The 19,566-nt window shown below is 34.0% G+C and overlaps 1 protein-coding gene and 1 long non-coding RNA gene across 3 annotated transcripts in view; both read left to right on the top strand.

The window, feature by feature from the left end:
- The window catches only part of LOC149549843 (deneddylase), a 133,526-nt gene extending 124,665 nt beyond the window's left edge, over positions 1-8,861 (top strand). The window contains exons 6-9 of one of the 2 annotated variants that reach the window (XM_089793068.1): positions 4,521-4,877; positions 7,210-7,330; positions 7,473-7,593; positions 8,349-8,861. In XM_089793068.1, coding sequence (XP_089649194.1) covers positions 4,521-4,877; positions 7,210-7,330; positions 7,473-7,593; positions 8,349-8,370 — 621 coding nt within the window. In that variant the 3' untranslated portion in view covers positions 8,371-8,861. The remainder of the gene's footprint in view (positions 1-4,520; positions 4,878-7,209; positions 7,331-7,472; positions 7,594-8,348) is intronic. The other variant, XM_089793069.1, reaches the window with a different exon arrangement.
- Positions 8,862-12,683: 3,822 nt separating this feature from the next.
- Positions 12,684-14,208, top strand: LOC149549842 (uncharacterized). The gene is made up of 2 exons (XR_016354150.1): positions 12,684-13,349; positions 13,528-14,208. It is a non-coding gene; the product is annotated as an uncharacterized LOC149549842 (long non-coding RNA).
- The last annotated feature ends 5,358 nt before the right edge of the window (positions 14,209-19,566 follow it).

Genomic DNA, 19,566 nt, shown 5'->3' with positions numbered 1-19,566 from the left:
AGATGAACCTATATATTTATCGTTTTTTGGGAAAATGTTAAACTCAACTCAAAGGATATGGCAAACAAATAACAAAACATTGTGTTTAATTTGGGTACCAATTCAATCAACCTTCAAGATGTCAAGTTCAAGCCAATATAAAATTCAAAATCCAAGATGAATTCCCTAAAATTTGCTCAATAAAAAATCTGAATTTGAGTGGAAAAGATCAAATTTGAGCTTATGAATGAGGTAAATAAGGCAAGTTCCAAGTAACAAAGGAAAAACTCAAGGTGTTTTTGCCAAATCCACCGAAAATTTCAAAAACTCATGAAATATTTTTGCCCAATCCTTTTGTGAATTCTGATTTGCATCCTTGTGATCTTGCCCCATCCACATGCAATTTCAGGTAATTACCTTCATATCTTTCCCAGTCCACATGCCATTTCCCAAAGTGCATGTTGTATTTTGCCCAATGGATGGGAAATTTTCTCTCTGAGGTTATGATTTTGCCTAATAAACATGATTTCCCCTCCAAGATCATGCCTCCACCCAATCAGCATGTAGATTCCGAATTACATCCATCTCTTCCTCAATCCTCTTGCAATTTTCGGAAGTCACCACATGTCTTCGCCCAATCCACTCACGATTTCTGGAAGTCGTCACTGACTTTCCCGATGGACACCTGATTTCCGCTCCAAGCCTTGTGTATCTTGCCCAAGCAATGAGCAATCTTCTCCAAGCCTGAAGGTTGCTCAAAGTAGAGATCCATCTAAGTCAAGGGCAGATATACAGCAGATTCAAGAAAGAGCAAATGTTAGACCCAACACTTAGCAAAACATACCCTGATTTCCAGCAATATAATGCAAATCTGAGCAGATTAAGGGACAAAAATCGAAGTTGGAAATAAAATTTGAGAAGGGAAGATGACTATTTGTTCAAATACTGATTTCATGTACACAATGGTCAGATATTGGCACGGGCTTGATGCATTTTCATATTTTGTTTGCATAGCATTTTGATGACATTTCATACATTCAGGGAAATGGATTGCTTGGTGCTGGGCTTGTTTCACAATTTTTGGGGAATGATCACCATGAAGTTCCTATAGAATGTTCTCCAAAATAAATCATGACTTACAAGTTGTTTAAAATAAACATGATAAATGCCTTCAAATTCAACTCCTTTGCTGATCATCTTATCAATTAGAATGTTTGATTTTGTCCATACTTGTTATTTTACTAGCATAACACAAGCTTTTCTTTTGTGTTGCAAAGTGAACGGATCAATGAAGGTGGAAAGGCAAGGCTCAAGTTGAAGTTCAAGTGGAGGTGACATTTGGCTAGATGATTCAAGTCTGAATGTGATATCAACATTGAAGACAACATGGAGACATTGGAGCATCATCAAACCACAGGTGATCATCAAGAAAGCAAGGTGCTTCCAAGTTGAAGATTAAGTCAAGGTGCAAATTCGAGACATCAAAGTGACTTTGAGAGGAAGTAGAACATCATGATCAAGTCTACAAGTTGAAGATAGAAGAAGTCATTACGATCTTGAATTTCTTTTGGAAACCCATGTTCACTTTAAAGGTTCAATTACATGGAGTGCTTACACCACTTCTACAAGAGGAAGATCGAGATTAGGACATCAAGATGATATCGAGATTTCAAGTACAAGTGCGAGTTCAAAGACATGTCAATGAGAAGGTTTCAAGGTAAAGAACTAAATTGATGAATTACTCTACGAAGATGAAGTAAGTTGGGAATATGAGCCATCACATTGGATTGGGGACTTAATAATGTTGAATATCAAAAGATATTTTCTCAATCTTCAAGAGATATTGATGAAGTGTACAAGATAGACATGTTGAGGTGGTACCCCCTCATCTTCAACTAATGTGAAAATTCTAGTTACACGTGTCCAAGATCAACCAGTTAGATATTGTCTAGTGTACATGTGGAATCCACCTAATTTTATTACGTAGCTAATTTTCTCATTGGTTCTCAAAAGCATTGTACTTTTTTAAATTTTCCCATAAGGTGGTGCCCAATTTTAATTGATAAGTATTTAATGCTTGTATTAGGTAGTTAAGGAAAACCCTAATTAGGGTTGTGTGGATTAATCTTGGCCTTCAATCTTGAATCAATCGTGTCCCTTCATTGTAGTTGAACAATTATAAAAGGCTAGGCCTTCTCATTTGTAACTCATTAGAAATAGAGTAGAGAAAGACTTGGAGAAAATGTTGCTATAATGCTACCGAAATTCTTCATAATTCGTGTTGGTTTTCATGGTGAATTACTTGCATCATTTTGGAGTATTGCATAGTTTCTACATTTCCTCACTTAGAGTAGGATTTTATTTCATGTTGAATAGAATTAAAGTAGTTGAATGGAAGAATATTATTGAATGGTTAGTTTATGGTAAAACAAGTGTCCATGCCTTTTTATGCTTTTTGATTGCAAGTATCAGTGTAAGGTTAGTCTAGTCTTAATTGCAAGCATCTAACTTCGATTGGAAATGTTCATTTGGATTGCACAATCATTGGGTATTTGAATGAGTGTTGACAGTGTGAAAAGCATTCCTGTGTCCTTAGAAGCAAGCACCCTCTTAGCGAAGTTGATATGGTGAAGCAAGGACTGGTTAAGTCTTTTATCTTGCTATCAATAGCCTTTTACATTGTTAGAGCTAGATTAGATTTCTAAACACTTTTCCTATTTACGATTTGTTTGTTAGCAATAGTTGAAGAGCCCCAATTGTTTAACTATCCACATTTGCACAATTGATATGTCCAAGTGAATAATGTAAGTTCCTTTGTGATACTAGCATATCACATTATTACAACTAAATGAAAATCCGCAACTAGAAGGAACCTTGAGGTTGTCTTAGTTGATCACACAATCTTATGCATTGTTTAGCATCTAAGATTCGTTATTCAAGACAGTATTTGATATTTGGTGTTTCAATCCCAGAATGCTTACCGTTTTGTGTGTTGGAGTGGCCGTAAAACTTGCATCAATACTTCCAATCTCAACATCATTGGTGAAGTCCATCACATATTTGTTTTCTGTTGTACATGCATGCACTCTGATTCCTGGACTAAATTTTTGTCTTTCTTTATAGACTCTTTAAAAGTAGGAGTATTCGGTTAAGGTTCCATAAAGTGGCCCTTGCATTTATTGGTGTAATCCTTGAAGAAGTCAAAAACAAATTTGGTTGACAGTTTCCTGCTCCCATTGCCATTGAATGGCTATCCACCTGCATTCCTAATATGGGACTGCATCCTATTAACTTGAAACGCTTCAATCACAGCACTTTTAAGGTCTGCCATGAAAAGAGGATTTTGAGCAATAAATTTAGGGTCTTCTGGAAAAAAGCCAATTTTACCCCCTCTTTGGATATGACCTTGGTTTTTGCTGAAGTAAGAACTCTATTAGATTTGGATGCCATATCCTCGTTAATCAATTTGATCCTCATATTGGCAGGTTGCTGTTTCAATCAATGAGAGAGTTGAAAATATAACCTGTGGATTGAGGAAAAGAAAAATGAAACAATGATGAGCAAAATTTATAGATTAGAAGAAACTAAACTAAGAGAAACCAATGGAACTCACTATTCAGACATGCATATAAATAAAATAATTCATGAGAAGAAAATTGTAATATTAAGGATTATAATCATTATCTCTGAAGTTTGTTGTCTTGGTTACAGTACAATGGAATTTTCACAGGACCAAAAAACTTATCTGCATTTTAATTTTGTGATTGCCTCTCAAGATATTTTTTGAAAAGTAGACAAGAAAGAACAACACATACATACACAGAGATAGAAGTCCACTATGACATGAGCATAAATCTTTAAATTTGTAGTACAAGCATTATCATTTTGCATAGTTTTCATTTCATACTTTGCAGAACCTTCTCAATTTCTAATCAAGAAGTCTACTACTCAGCATGGGTCAACTGCAGATTTTAGCATTGGCATGAAAATATATGTAATGCATATTTTATGTCTATAATCATTTATACATTTTCAGGCTAATCTTGCCCGTCTATCTAAATATTTCAAAAGTTAGTTTGCTATAATTGACAATATTTTATTAAAATGGGCATTAGTTTGCAGTGTTAAAAGAACTTGTACACCTGAGTTGGCCTAGTGGTGGAGAACTTGTACTTTTGAAAGAGAGGTCACAAGTTCAAATCCCACTGGGGTTAGTGTGTATGCCTCATTTGTAACACAGTTAAATGCCTCCCGCAAGTACGGGGTAGTCCTATATTGCTGTCACCACATGTAGACAAAAAACATATGGCTTGTATTGTGGACTATAAAAGGACCTTTCCCTTTTTAATAATAATCTATAATTCTTGTTATGATTTATTTAATGATTTATATGGTCGTTGTAAGTAATTTGCATTGATCATGTCTGTTGCTTCTTCTTTTTTTCTCACAGTTATTTATGTTGTCTTATTTGAGTAGTTTTCTTTCTATTTAGAATGTTCATCCTCATCCAGAATACCAAAAGTTAAAACCTTTTTTTTCAGTCTGTTCTTCCTCTGAATGAGGAGATTTCAGTGGAGGAAATGGAGACCATGTGTACCTTGGTGGTTCAAATGGTTAAGAATGCTCTACAGTGGCCAGAAAACATACAAAGCTATTCTGGAAAGGGTGCATGGATTGGACCAAGCCTGATTGAGTGGGCTAGATCAGACTATGAGAGTCCCATCACTGCTGCCATGCGAGATGCCCCAGACTCAAGGAATAAGGAGATTGAAAACATGAACATGTCAGAAGAACAAGGGTTGAAACATGCAAATTCATCAAAGGGTGATGCAGCTTCTCAGAATCATGGTCAGGGTAATCTGCAAAAACCTAATGAAGATGACATTGCCATTTATGAGGTACAGCCAGATATGCCCATGCTCCTATATTTTATTTCTGGTATTTTTTATTTTTTTAAATTCTTGAACAGATGCCACAAGAGCCCAAATTTTCATCTCTTTCTAATCTTTGATGGTTAGTTATCTGCATCAGTTGTCTTTGATAATAGTACTGTTTATCCATGGCAATTCAATCCTCAAGTAGGTTCTTCAGATACAGTTATCCACTAGTATGGTTGCATTTAATTTGTCCTTATGTTCTATTCACTTTAGTGGTGAGGTGGAAATGTACGATCTCGATTCCAAAATTATTTGTAAGATCCAGTCATTTTTTGTGGATGGATTTTCTGTAATTTCTAATGCAGGATTATCTACATTTTGTGTTGATCTTTATTCTTTTTAGTTTATTGTACAAATGCAATTACATGGTGAATAATGTTTAGAACTTCACATTTAATAATATAATCTTGCAATATATCTAAAAATAGATCAAATGCTTAAGGTAGGTCAACACCATACAATAGCCACTATAAGGGGGCAAACTTTCTATGGAAGTTTGAAGGGTCAATCTTCCTATAGAGCATAAGCTCCAATTGCAATATCTTGATTGCTGCTTTACGCTTGGTAAGCCCTTAAACTATATGGAGACTGGCTAAAGATAAGTACTATCCCATGAATTTTGGATAAATATCTGTATTGTAATTAACTAATGAGTTTCAAACCACGTACACCCACAGTTTATTATTTACTACCTAATACACTCTAATACCATAACCTTAGGCACATTACATTCTCTCCTACTTCATATGTTTCATCCTTGAAACATGGTATGAAATACCTAGTAATCAACCACTTAGAATGTGACATAATGTGAGCTTTATAATAAAATAACTCATTTACATTAGATAACAGAATCTGTCAGCAAAGCTTGGGAATTGAAATGAAGCTCATCCATACGTCTTTTTTCGCTTCTTTTTCTTTGCTTGGAGATTACTCCTGTAAGCATGTGATCAAAACTATCTGTTGCTTGTTGAGATAGAAAACGGTAACATTTGTGGAACAACATTGATACTCAATGGAGGATCAAAGCAACAATTATCTGCTGAAACAATGTCCTTTTGCACATCATATTCACGGGTGCACTTTTCATGAAACTTTGGCTGGCAATAAATCTCTCTAGTGTGTAGATTAGATTACTTTGAAAGGAAATCCAAATGAGTTATTTTAATCCAACTGAAAGAAATCCTCATGCCATGCCATATACTTATCTTTTAAATCTAGCCACGTATCCCTTTCATTTTTGTATTCACTTTCCTTATATAAATGAAGAAAATATTCAACCTTAAATTTATGAGAAGTAATTTTAAGTGCATTCAACCCTTCCCTGTATGCTTTCGTTAATTCCATACCTTTATGTACATCATCCTTACAAATTTCCATTAGAAATATGATTTTAAAAAGTATATTTATGCATTAGATCTTTCTACCCCAGATATGAAAAGAAGATAGTATAGAATTGTAGACTTAATGTATGTTATTTCTCTTGCACAAACCAAAATTGATTTCCTCGTCTACATTGTAAGGTATCAATTTTTTCTGTAGAGATGTAAAAAAAATCTAAGAAATCTGATTGCTATAGGTAACTTTAGATCACCATATTTCCCTTCCTATTGTCTGTATTTATAACGTAACCATTTCTTGGAAAGATATTGAGTCCTCTTTGTAATGGATACAGATTTCTTTTTCTTTGAAGACATATGCGAGTAACATTTTCATTGGCAAATTGTTTGGCCCTTAATGGAAAAATCAGCCATGAATTTTGCTCACTTAACCCTGGAGAGAGCTATAATACCAGATGACAAAAAACTAAACATAACATAAGTATTGCAATATAATTAGAAATAAATCAAACCCTTAAGGTTGGACAACACCACAAAATAGCCACTTTGATGGGCAATCCTCCAATGTAGGATCAATTCTGAATTGATGCTTTACACTTGGTAAACCTTTACAATATATGTAGTCTTGCTAAAGACCGCTACTATTAGAATGTGGGATAATTTTTTAATATTCTAATTTATTAGTGGAATGACTAACCAAACATATGCATCCACACTTTTATTTAATATGTAATACAGCCCAATAGCATATGCTTAGGAGGCCTTAGGTATGTGTTCTAGCTCGGTGCTTGTGAGATTTTAAATAGTTGATACTTTTAAGTGCTGTTGGAACCAGGTTGTTTGTAGCATTAAACACTGTATTTAGAAACAGAAGTTTGGCCATCTAGCTCCCCTGATTTTCAGAAAAACTCTCTTTATTAGATTACTGGATACAGGACTTTTTTATTTGACAGGTAACACTATCAAGAAATGGGAGTTTGCTTGGATTTCAGCCAAAAACTAATGCCGCTGTCAGTGAGTGGGCAAGCCATCCACTCACAAAGGTCTTGTATGATGGCCAAGAACTTCGACCTGGTATGGCTTATCCAAGATTCCAAATTTCAAATTTTGATTTTTTTGGTTTTCAATTGTTTTTGCAAGAGTTGGAAATCATAAATTCATTTCTCAGATCTGTCTCTGATATATTATTCCTCCACATTTGGATATGACATGGCAGGATTGCTAGAGCCAAGGCTTAAGTTCAGTGGTCCACCAACAGATGCTGTGATTATTGAATTGCTAATGTCAAAGGATCCAAACGATCGGCTCATTACTGCAAGACCACTCGCACCTAGAAGGTATTTAATTGATGAATGAAGCTATTTCCTCTTGTTTCTACAACAGTAAATGGCGACGCTCCCAGCTAATATAAGGTTTAGCATGCTTCAGATTTGATGGTTTGCTATCCTTATTTATTTTCATCATCATTGCCATAGATCAAAAGTTGTCAGCTATTTGCTACTGGCTAGAGTACAGTGATCCATTATTTTTAATTACTTCTTAACAAATCGTTAGATGGGCTATACTCATTAGCATGATTAACTTTTGTCATTTCCATTTTTAATGAAATTATCTTTAGCTATGTGAAACAAATTGGAGCCCAGCAAGGTATCTTTACATTTACGCTGCTAGAAAGCTTGTACTGATGTAGTTATAATATATATTATCAATTCATCACATTGTTCATCTATTTAAATCATAAACTACTACTGACAAGGTAGGGAATAGCTATTTTATGGTCAGTAGTCTTGAGGCTTCACAATAAATAATACATATGCTTTATTTCTTATATTCAGGTGAGTAATGCAGAAATTTCTCCACTTACTGAATTTTCCCTGCAACGAATGAACTATGTCTATTTATGGGTTGCACATTTCCAGTGTCTAGTGTGGCATTTTATTTATTACATCTTATTATGTTCAATAAAGATGTTTTGAACAAATACTTTTCTTTTTGGTGCTTATGTTTATTTGTGCTTAAATGCATTATTTGAAATGCTCATGTGAATCAGTCTGATGACTTCAGAAGCTATTCTCATTACTACTGTTTACAGTTTTTCGTTGCACCCAACCTAAATGCTCAACAATGGCATGACTTGTATGCTGATGGTGAATACCAGCAAGCTCAATGAAGGCACCTTGTAGGTTTTTGGCAGGATAATTATTCTCTGAAAGATTCTAATGTTAAAGTCAGCTGTCATGTTTAGAGGAGCCATGGCCGAGGAATTAGTAATTGTGGACACATTTGAGCATTGACATATCTGATGTCTGAGAGAAACCAATATTGAAGCTTGTAGTTGATCTTCTATTCTCACAGGAAACAGGCTGGCTAGGTTTAAGTTCTGCAACTTGATGGTTAGCTTATTCAACAGTCTATACTTACTAATGAATGCCTCGATTTTCGTAATTGCAGAAAAGAGATTCTATTAATGTATATTTTTTAAGCTAGGCCAATATATATGGGTTCTATCATGTAAGTTTATGGATATCTTGATCAACATTCTATGCTTCCTAAGAATGCTACTTTTCATTATTATTTAATATGGTAAAAATATTCTATTAACATATATTTCTGAAGCTTTCAGACACACAAAGCTGCATTCATCAAAATTAGTTGGAAATAGTGTTATGGGGAGACTCGTCTCCTCCCCTAGGAGAATGTCTCGGAGACTTTTTGCATCTCCTGGAGTCGCCAAGTCTCCAAATCCAAAAAGTGAAGTCTCCCTGTGGAGTCTATTGATAAAAAGTTAAATGTAAAATATAATATTAAATTATTTTATGTATTTTGGCCCTCGTTTTAATGTTTTTTAATGCAAAATTAAAACCAATGACAATTTAAATGATTTAAGCATTTTAATATTTTATTTAATAACTTAGAAATCTTAGAAACACGTACAATTTTTTATTTATTCCAAAATCCAACCTGGCCAGCAATATTTAGAAATATTTAAAATTTTATTTAGATAATAACATGGAATCCAACGCAGAGAGATGATTTTTTGGAGAGCATGATAACAAAAGACCTTGAGATGGACGATCACAACTTTATGGAGTAGATGATAGTATCATCATCGTACCAGTTACTAGATAGATTTCTGGTTTTTGTTTACAATACTAAGTTTTTTCATTTTTGTTTGCATATTAGTGATTTAGTATCAAACTATAGTTTTTTGAATTTAAAATTTGAATATTTAATGATAATCTCACTGAATATTAATCTGATATGATTATGATTATATGCGATATTCAAAAATTAGATATGACTATGAGATACAATAATGTGATTATGTGAGTTTTGAACTATTTGACTCTATTAACGTGACCTTACTATTAGTATTTACTTTTACATTTTTGTATTTATATTAGATTCTTTTAATTATTAAAAAAAATTGTCATCTCAACTACCCCTGTCACCTAATTTTGAAAAATAATCATACTAGTACTAGTACCAAAGACCTCTAGGTCTCCTCATCTCCCAACAACCTTGGTATGAAAGCAAGAACATAGAAGATTACAAAATTACTTGTATCAATTGACACAATAGCAAACTAATAATTATATATAGGCTTTTTTGTTGCAACAAAAATATAAGTTTCCTATAACAATGAACATTAAATATATTATCCAAATAGATTTCTTTTTTGTAGACAATATTTTGGGTTAATTATTGATGGAAGACCAAATGATGTTGTATCTAGTTTAAATAGTATAATTACAAGTCGTTCCATTGTTTGTCATGCATGCAATTATTTTAAAGGTTTGGATAAAAGCATTGGAACCTAATTAATTATTTGTTTTTCATTGTTGTACCACAGTTGCAAATTCCTACTATTTTGCTTTGTTGATCGAAGCTTCCAAGCTTCATGCTTTCAAAGTTGTTGAGGAGACCCAACACTCCAGGACACGCAATGCCCAACCCTCCACTACCTTTCCTATTGGAGATCAAGCTTTCACAGAGTTTGAGGGTGTAATGGAGACATCGCCACCCTCAACCCTTGATGCTTGAGCACCCAAAGGCCTAGCATTGCCCATGAGATCCTAGTCGGATGATATTTAGATAATGTCACTCGACCCTTTGGCTATAAATAAGGGGATTTTCCCTTTGTGCTACTTGACTCAGATGATTCTAGGCACTTATTGAGCTCTTGCATTTTGATCATTACATTTGATCCCACATGTCTTTTGTGGTGGTGCTTCTAACTTCGAGCAATTTTTTTTGACCTCATTGCTTTAGGTAGGGTTTGTGCCACCCCTTGTTACGTTGGCTTTGGTTTCTCCTTTTTGCTTTCTCTAGTCGTTAGGGTATAGTTTTGTTTTCTCTTTTGGACCCATTTTGTGATGACAAGCTATCACAATTGAGACGTTTACTTATCGCCCTAGTGCTAAAACCACAAATTGGCTCTCATCAAATTTGTTGTCACAAATTGCGACGACGAGGGCATCCTCGTAATGGCGATGACAGACATAGTCGTAACTTGGAAGAAGGGAGGGACAAGAGTTCATGTTCACAACATTGCAATTGCGATAGTACGTCGTCGTAATTACGACGGTTTAAACTTCCAATTAGCCATCGCAATTGCAACGTGTATGCGATAGTTGTACCATACAAGTGACGATTATCTTTCGGATCTTGTTGTCGTAGTTACGACGTCGTTGTGACAACTATGCTATGTAAGGGATGGATAGTCGTCAGAACAGACCATCGCAATTGCGACAACTAGTCAAATTATTAAAACAAAAATATTGCTTTTGTACCATTGCAAGACCAATGGATAGTCATTGCACCAAAAGTTGCTTGTTTTTAGATCATAGTTGTTGTATGGGAAAGCCTGTGTATCATACTTTAAGGTTCAATTCTATAATGTGGGTTCCTATCCATGTCCCAATCCTTCTTGATGTTTAAGTGGTTAATTTGCACACATCTCCACCTTTGTAATTACTTGGATCCAATAATTGCATTTGGCAGAATAATGTTACCACACAACATGTTGCATGCTAATTAGTATGGTTTCCTTTAATGTTGTTTATGGTTTAATTTCATGATGCTACTTCATATTTGGATTTGTTCTTTACGGATTATAGAGTCCCAAGAGCAAAGGATGTGACACAACATAATACAAATATCTTGAAGACTTAGAACATGCTTAAACCCAACAAAAGCTATATGTTGATAAGCACTTGGCAAAGAGAGTTTTTGAGGTTGCTAACATGGTGTTCTTGAGATTGCATCTCATATAAGATCTTCCATCAAAGGGAATCGATCCGAGTACCCAAAGCTACAATTTAATGGACCCTACAATGTATTAAGGAAGAGATTGGCGAGGTAGTTTATGAGTTTGAACTTCCAACTAGCATCAAAATTCATAATATTCTACATGTTTCCTATTTGAAGAAAGCCCTTAGACAGAAAAATGCCCCTTCACAAGTGCTTCCATTTGTGGACAATTAAGGAAAATTGATCCTAGAACATGGAATGGTGTTGGGTGCGAGGGAAAAGAGGTCAAGGAACAAGATTCATTTGGAGTATCTTGTGAAATGGAAGAATCTTTCACTTGAGGATGCAATGTGGGAAGGAGTGGAGATTTTTGAGCATCCTAGTTTGAAATTCCTTGAGGTTAAACAATTTGGCTAAGTTGTCGGATCAGATTCGGGTATTGATTCGGGTTCAAGATTTACTCAAATTTCTTTGGGTTGGGTTCAGATTTGTTTTGAGCTTGCCTTACATACAACAATATTTAAAAAAATAAAAAATATATATGTACATAGATGCAACAGTACATAAGTTCATGCACCACTATGCTAATATTAAAGCAATATTGCAAAATACACCACCTTGTCAATATTTCAGTTAAAAAACAATAATATCAATATTGATAATCAACCATCATTGAACAAATACCATCATGGATCATCAAGCAAATCATCATTGTCAAGCAACTCATCATCATTCTGCTATTGCAAATGTGTAGTACAAAAAGTATCGCGATAGGCCCATTTAAGGTGAAGGTTGTGATTGTTACAATATTGTAAGCTTCATACATCAATTGTTGTACTCGATGAGTGAAAGAAAGCAACTTTGGATAAGATTGGATGAAGTCATGTCGTGTAGCAACCAAAATTAGTTAAACAAAACATTTAAGACTTAATGATCTAAACTATTTTTCGGTTGTTTATATCAGATTGTGAATGCAAATTGGAAATCTTCTCTGGGTTATTTCATTTGAAACCTAGGTAGATATAGGCATGACTCAAATCTGGTCTAGATTTGGAATCCTTTTGAATTGTCCAATGATCACAAAAATTTTTATGGGTTAGTTTGGGCAATTGTGACGACTAGTTTGCATCAATTTCATATTACATCAATTATTTCCATACTTGGAGGTATTGGAAACAATGAAAAGGATACGTGTTAACTATTAGTAAGCTTGTTTGTTGCAGTAACAGTTTGTTGGAGATTTGGATGGGAATGTTATTGATTTCTCATTCTCAATAGTTTGGCTTGAAACTTAGAAAGTAGCAAAATGTATATAGGGTGTGAGTTATTTTTGTGAGATTTAGAGACATGTCATTTTCCTTTTTCTAGGTCTTCGATGAGCTTGGATGTGCACCTTGTCATGCACTTCCTGGGTGCATCTAGGGGGCATCTACCTCCACATCTGCCTTCACATCCTACTTCCATGGAGTTCATTGGTAACTAAGTCAAATATGTATCTTACCGAGGTTTGAAAAATCAGCCTAGTAAAATTACACTTGGAAATGTCCATTCAGAAAACCTTCTAAAATGAGTTTTAATCTCTTTCAAACCCTACTTATATGTGAGTATTTGTGTAATTTGAATATTTTGGATGAAGTTCTATTGAAGTTTATTTTAGGAGTCTTGTGTATGACCACCAAGTATGATGATGAAAGTATAGTTTACATGCTTCTAAATTGTTTGTTTTCATACTATAACTACCAAGACTCTGAACAAAGGAATTGCAGAGTTCATTGTTATGGCAGCTGATATTGAGCCTCTTGAGATCCTTCTCCATCTACCATTGTTGGCTGAGGATAAGGTAACTAACTTATTATACAATAATTATTTTAGTATATTTTATGGTTATGTTATTTGAATTCTATAGTTGGTTATGGAGATATCCATATGAAATTTTTCATTTTGAACTTTACCTATGTGGAAACTATTTTTTGACTGGATATATTTTTTGCTCACAATGTGTTTTGTACATCTTGCAGAATGTGCCATATGTGTTTGTAGCATTAAAATAGGCACTAGGTCATGCATGTGGAGTTACTCACCTTGTCATTGCTTGTTCCGTGACAACTAATGAGGGAAGTCAATTGAAGTCACAAATCCAACAGCTTGAGGGAGGACTGACTAAATGATTTGACATATTTCAATGATGTTATAACATATGAATATTGGGGAGGGAATCTTTGAGAAATAATAACAACTAATAATACCATGTTTCAAACTTTTACAATTGGTGTTTTGATTGTGGAAATCAGTTTAGTTTCTTTTTGTTCTGTCTTCTAACAAATCATTCCCCTTTTGTAGGATGCCATTGAGAAGCTTCTTATCTAAAGCAGTTTTATACAAGATCAATAGTAGTACTCTTGCTTATTTTAATATTACCCAACTAGTTAGCACTGATGACATGGTCCAAAGGGCAAGGATTGACTGATGTCAATGTGCCTTGTCCATTGAGAATATTGGTAGTGGTCGTGGAGGTTTTACTATGATTATGGAGAATTGTAGTAACAAATTTTGATTAACTGGTACTTGTAATATTATTGCATAGTTGCACTAAATTTCATTTTTCTTGCTAAATTTTGCTTACCAAAAATCCTAAACAATACCATTGTTATGGATTATTGATACTCATTATAATCATTGGAATTCTTTTTAGTAGTTTATTTTTAGATGTACACTTTGCTGTTCTAGTTGCTTGGAAATATGTGTGCTGATAATTTGAACTTAAGAAGATGGGATGGATTGTCATGAAGTTGGTTTTGTGTTCAAGTTAATCTTAACCTAATTTATGCTCTTAAATTTTAACGATGATAATGATCATATTCCTAGGAAACATTGACACGTACTATTATTATTTCCATTTTAATTGCCTTCAAACTTAATAGTAGAATGGTCTCATTTTTGGGTGAGTGAATGAAGGGACCACAAAAGAAATTGGAACATGCTCTCTGGTTATTTTTACTATCCTTACGAGTCTTAGTAGTGTTCATCATTAGGAGTTAAGCCTGACCACTAAAGCACTTGAAGGATTGGGCCTAACCACCTTTCCCCCAATGGGTTGTAGTATTTTATTCCTTGTTTTTCTACATTAGCTTTAAACTCATAAACCATACAATGGGGCAAGAGTTCTACCAGGATCTCAAGTAGCATATCTTTTTAGGTTAAATGTTTTGAAAGGTCCTACTCCCAAACTAGTACTAAATTTGATATGTATAGCGGCTAATTATTATTTAGGAGCTATAAACGCTTATACTTACAATAGTATTGGAGCAAAACATAAATATGACACATGGATTTAGAATAGCATGAAAATAATTGCAACAATTTCTGATATAAACATTTTGTGGTTACTATTCTATGAACAAAAATCCAACCAAATATATTCAGAGATGTGACTATAATACATTTAAGATGTATTGATAATGTTTCTTGTGCCCGTATTCTTAGAGGAAGAAGCATTTTGATGGAAGTATGAAAAGACTCCCAGGTCTATATTTAATGATATTTTGTTGAGAGTTATTAAGATTATTATTGTAATGTTTTTGATTAAGTAAAATAGGTTTTACAGAGATCCTGAAACCCGAAAGTTTTTATAACATATCTGAAGTAGAAATATTAAGAAAAGTCCAGCTACAGAGAAACTGCTTAACAAAAGCCAATCGTAAACAATAGGCCTACATCGAGGAAACAAAAAACTGGCTACACTAGAACAAAAAAGAACCAGCTACACAAGGAAAAAATGAGACAACAAAGTAGCACTAACTATCAGTTCTCTCTATCAAGAATTTGTAGGGTCTCTGCAGCTTCATTGGTCTTCTTGTCGTCCACATCCTCCTGGTCCTGGTTCTGAGCATCCACCTAGTCTCTAGTTTCTTTCGGATCATCCTCAGCCTGCCCAATGTCCAATCTAGCCTTCTCCATCTTATCCCTGCCAAATCTAGCACTAATTAGTGATGCACCCAGACTGTTAATGTTCTCATTTAGGGCGTTCAAAGTGGCGATCACCTGATTGGTCATGTTTTGATGGGAGAACTCCATCCTTTGGACTCTTTATTCAACCTTGGTGATTCTGTCCTCCTGGTCAACCTTGTGTTCTTGGACGTTGAAGTGTCATTGGATTCCATCCTGGCTTCTCTCCTCTTCATTGTGTCCCTGGTCGCTGCCGATTTTTTGGCTTCCTTCTTGGCTTCTTTTCCCTTTAAGGTATTATTATTGTAATGTTAGTAACATACCATTATTGATTTGTTCTAGCATTTGTTGTCTTTGGCCTGTTCTTTACGAAGTTGCAAATGACCTTTTTGATGTCTTAATGTCTTAATGAAGATTAGTGCCTTAATTTTGTTGGAGAATATATTGAAAATATACATATTTATGAATAAAGATGTAAGTTAGATCTACACATGCGAATGCTTAAACACCATACATTAAGACTTGTTTCATATGTTTTTAAAAAGTGTTAAAATAGTTGACTTAAATTTTTTAAGCTCTTTTTTTCCTTTAGTGTGTGAAAGTGTGTGATGTTTAAGGGTGATTTATATACACTACTTTTATGATCAATAGAATAATACGTTGGGTGAGGAATGAGATACTTGATCAAGGTTTTGCAAATGGGGTTGCAAGAGCTGGAGTAAATTGGGATGGGTGAGAGCATCACCTAGATCCAATGAGTGTTATATTCTCTTGAGACATGGATAATATGTTAGGTGAGGAATGAGATACTTGATAAAGGTTTTGCAAATGGGGTTGCAAGAGCTAGAGTAAACTGGGATGGGTGAGAGCATCACCTAGATCCAATGAGTGTTAATGAATTTGACTCAAAAACTACATAGATAAAGGAAAGTCTTGGTGTGAGCATCACCTAGATCCAATGAGTGCTAGGTGTTTTATTTATTCTCTTGAGAGATGGATTCATGTGTGAATCAAAACATGGGTCAATAATTTGACTAAAAAACTACACAGTTAATTCCTAATAGCATTGTCAAAATGAAATACTCTTTCAAACAAAATACTCCAATGTATCTTCTAGGTTGATAACTAATGTTAAGCCTAAAATAATTGAAAAAACTCATTATATGGATGATGTAGAGACAAATCAACACATAAATGGAGGTGTATGCTAATATAAGGATAGTCCATGGATGGTCCCTCAAAACTCCCACATTTTCTTTCATATAAATATTCCTTTGGGTAATTAGCACATGTCCCTCAGAGCTCTCACTTTTTCTTACATATAAATATTCATTTAGGGGCCATTTGAATGGTACCTTCTCTCTAATAGAACCCATTTAAATTTTTATGCCTAGAATCATTTTAAAATTATGAAAATAAATGATGTCTAGAGATTGTTTGTCTTTCCCGTATCACATCAAATGATGAAATTATACATAAAAAAAGAAACCAAATAATACATCATTGATAAGTTGGTTCTTCTAGAGCACACATCTCTAAGAATTCCTACATCATCCATGAAAAAACAATACTCTAGAACATGTACATTGTAACACATCCTTTGGTGAAGTGGGCTATCTTAGCTATCTAGGGATTGCAAGATTATCAATGGAAAAAATACACCTATTTCAACCTGAAATATGAAGAAAACATTGTTCTTAAATGATGTGTGACAAAATATTCATATTCTTGTGGATACATGTGACAAAATATAACAAATATAGGTTCCAGACCTGCAAAAGTGACATCATTTTTCCATGTTCTGGTGCATGTCTTTTTTTCATCGCATCCAAAATAAGATTTTTCCACTCTGAATCGAGAATGCATGTGCAGCTATGTTCTATATGCATGGACAATATGTGGAGTTGAAAAACTGCACCATGTTTACATTTGTTTTATAGGTCTATTAAGTTTTTAAAATTATAGACCATCATGAACGTTAGAATTCCAGCCACTATGGCTAAGAGAATGTCCTCATCAAGCTAGCACATCGAACGTCTTGATTTGCTTGCATGCCGAGGACATTACCCTTGCCTATACGAGTCAAAGTTACAATATTCGTGATGGTCTACAACGTAAAATACCTAATTAAAGACCTCTAACAAAAATGCAAATCCATTGCATTTTTCAGCTGCACCTGATGTCATATGCATATGAATTGAGATTGCATATGGAACTATGGACTCCTTTTGCATTGCCTAAAACCAAGAGATTGACAGAATTAGTTGTCATGCAATCATATGTTAATGTTGAGATTCACTTAGTTTCAAGAATAGTTTAATATTCTCTACTAATCAGGGCCAACCACGTGAAGGTGGAAGTTCATACCCCTCCCCCCCCCTACCCTCCCAACATCTAAATCTCCCGTTAACATTTAAAATTCATTCATTCAATTAATAAAATGTAACATTCATGAATTATCGCATGATAGAATTCATTTACACATAAGTTTCATTAGAACATTCACATTACCATTATAACATAAGATTCATTAGAACATTCAATAGAACATAATTAAAACGTCAAGACATAAACATCAGTCATTATCAAATAAGTTACATAAATGAGAATCATTTCTTTTTTGTCTATTTTTTTTGTCCTTCCCTATATTGTTGCAGAGGCATATCCATGTCGTTATTGATATTTGTTCTCACCCTTGGAAGTGATCTCGTTGTCCTTTGCAAAGGTGGGTCCTCTACAATAATAAATAAAAGGGTTAAATTTTTAGAAAATTGAGACTTTAAAGACTTTAAAGAACATTGTAGCGCTCTTTACCTTGTCCAACCACATCATCTTGCTCGGCGGCTTGAACCTCAACACGCACATTAGGAACAACCTCTACATCCCTTACAATTGCAATACAAGATGTTTTCTTAATCCCAACACATATTATAGTTAAATTTGTATTACTACACCAAATTCAATTTAAAATGTTTACTTGTATTAATAATTTAGAAATCAAAATTCAAATAGAAATATATATCTTCAGTACTACAATGCACATTCGAATCAACACCTCCATGGTGCTTGGATGGTGTATAAGGATTGATAGACTGCAATCGAATGCAAATAATTAGTACATTTATCAACAATATATACATATAAATATAAGACAAATACTGAGAAATGTCAATCATTCATTTTAGTACATATAAATATATTCACTTTAAAGTTTCAAACAAATATATAATCATTGTTTCCTTACTTGAAACAAATATAACAACTTATATTTTTGGAACTTAATATCAAATGCAGTAATGCTAAAGTATTCAATTTGAAATAAAAATCAATTGACTTATTTACCTCATCGATAGATCTAGCAGAAGAACCTTGTGCACTCATTGCTTGGAGTCATTCAATCATGACTGTATAGTTTTGTTCGTAGGCTAAGTTCTTGTCCTCTTTAGAAGTTATATTTTTTAACTCCAAGGCCTACATTTTTTCTTGGTATCATGATTTTTTTTAGTAATCAATTTCATCAAGACCAAATTGTTTACAATTTGTAAATATTTGCATATAATGTTTCATTTACTTATACTTACAATTCGTGTAGCAAGTTTTGAATATCTATTGTAATGGGCACCTTGGAAATGCCCAAGAACTAACCAATTGTTGAAAACGATTTTAATGTCTTTGCATAGGTTTCAATCCACATAACATGAGCAAGAAGGAATTTATGCAAATTGAAGATTGAACCGCTACTGATAAATATTATTTTTTAAAAATGATAAAATCAAATACATAGCAATGTATTCCAAAGGCCAAACCCCAAGGGAATGACATCTAAATGTTACAAAAGAGGATGAACGTCCTCTAATGCCAAGACCAAATCTCTAACTCACACCTCCAAGCTTTTATCAAATGCAATTCACAATCATCCCATGCTAAACAATGAAGCTCCCACCTCTATTTATACTTTCCCTACACCCTTCTAGAAGGAAATCAAATATTAATTAATTGCAAGTACTAGAAGCTTCCCCCTTCCAATAATTAATGCACTCTCTAGAAACTCCTCCCTTATACAATAATTAATTGTGCTTCTAGAAAATTAAATTACTAGAGGCTTCCCCCTT

Source organism: Cupressus sempervirens, chromosome 7 (assembly GCF_028749045.1).
Source record: "Cupressus sempervirens isolate cs-2001-9-10 chromosome 7, ASM2874904v1, whole genome shotgun sequence".
NCBI classification, from domain to species: domain Eukaryota; kingdom Viridiplantae; phylum Streptophyta; class Pinopsida; order Cupressales; family Cupressaceae; genus Cupressus; species Cupressus sempervirens.
Note: the sequence above shows the minus strand (reverse complement) of the source record. Positions and strands in the feature narration are given on the sequence as shown.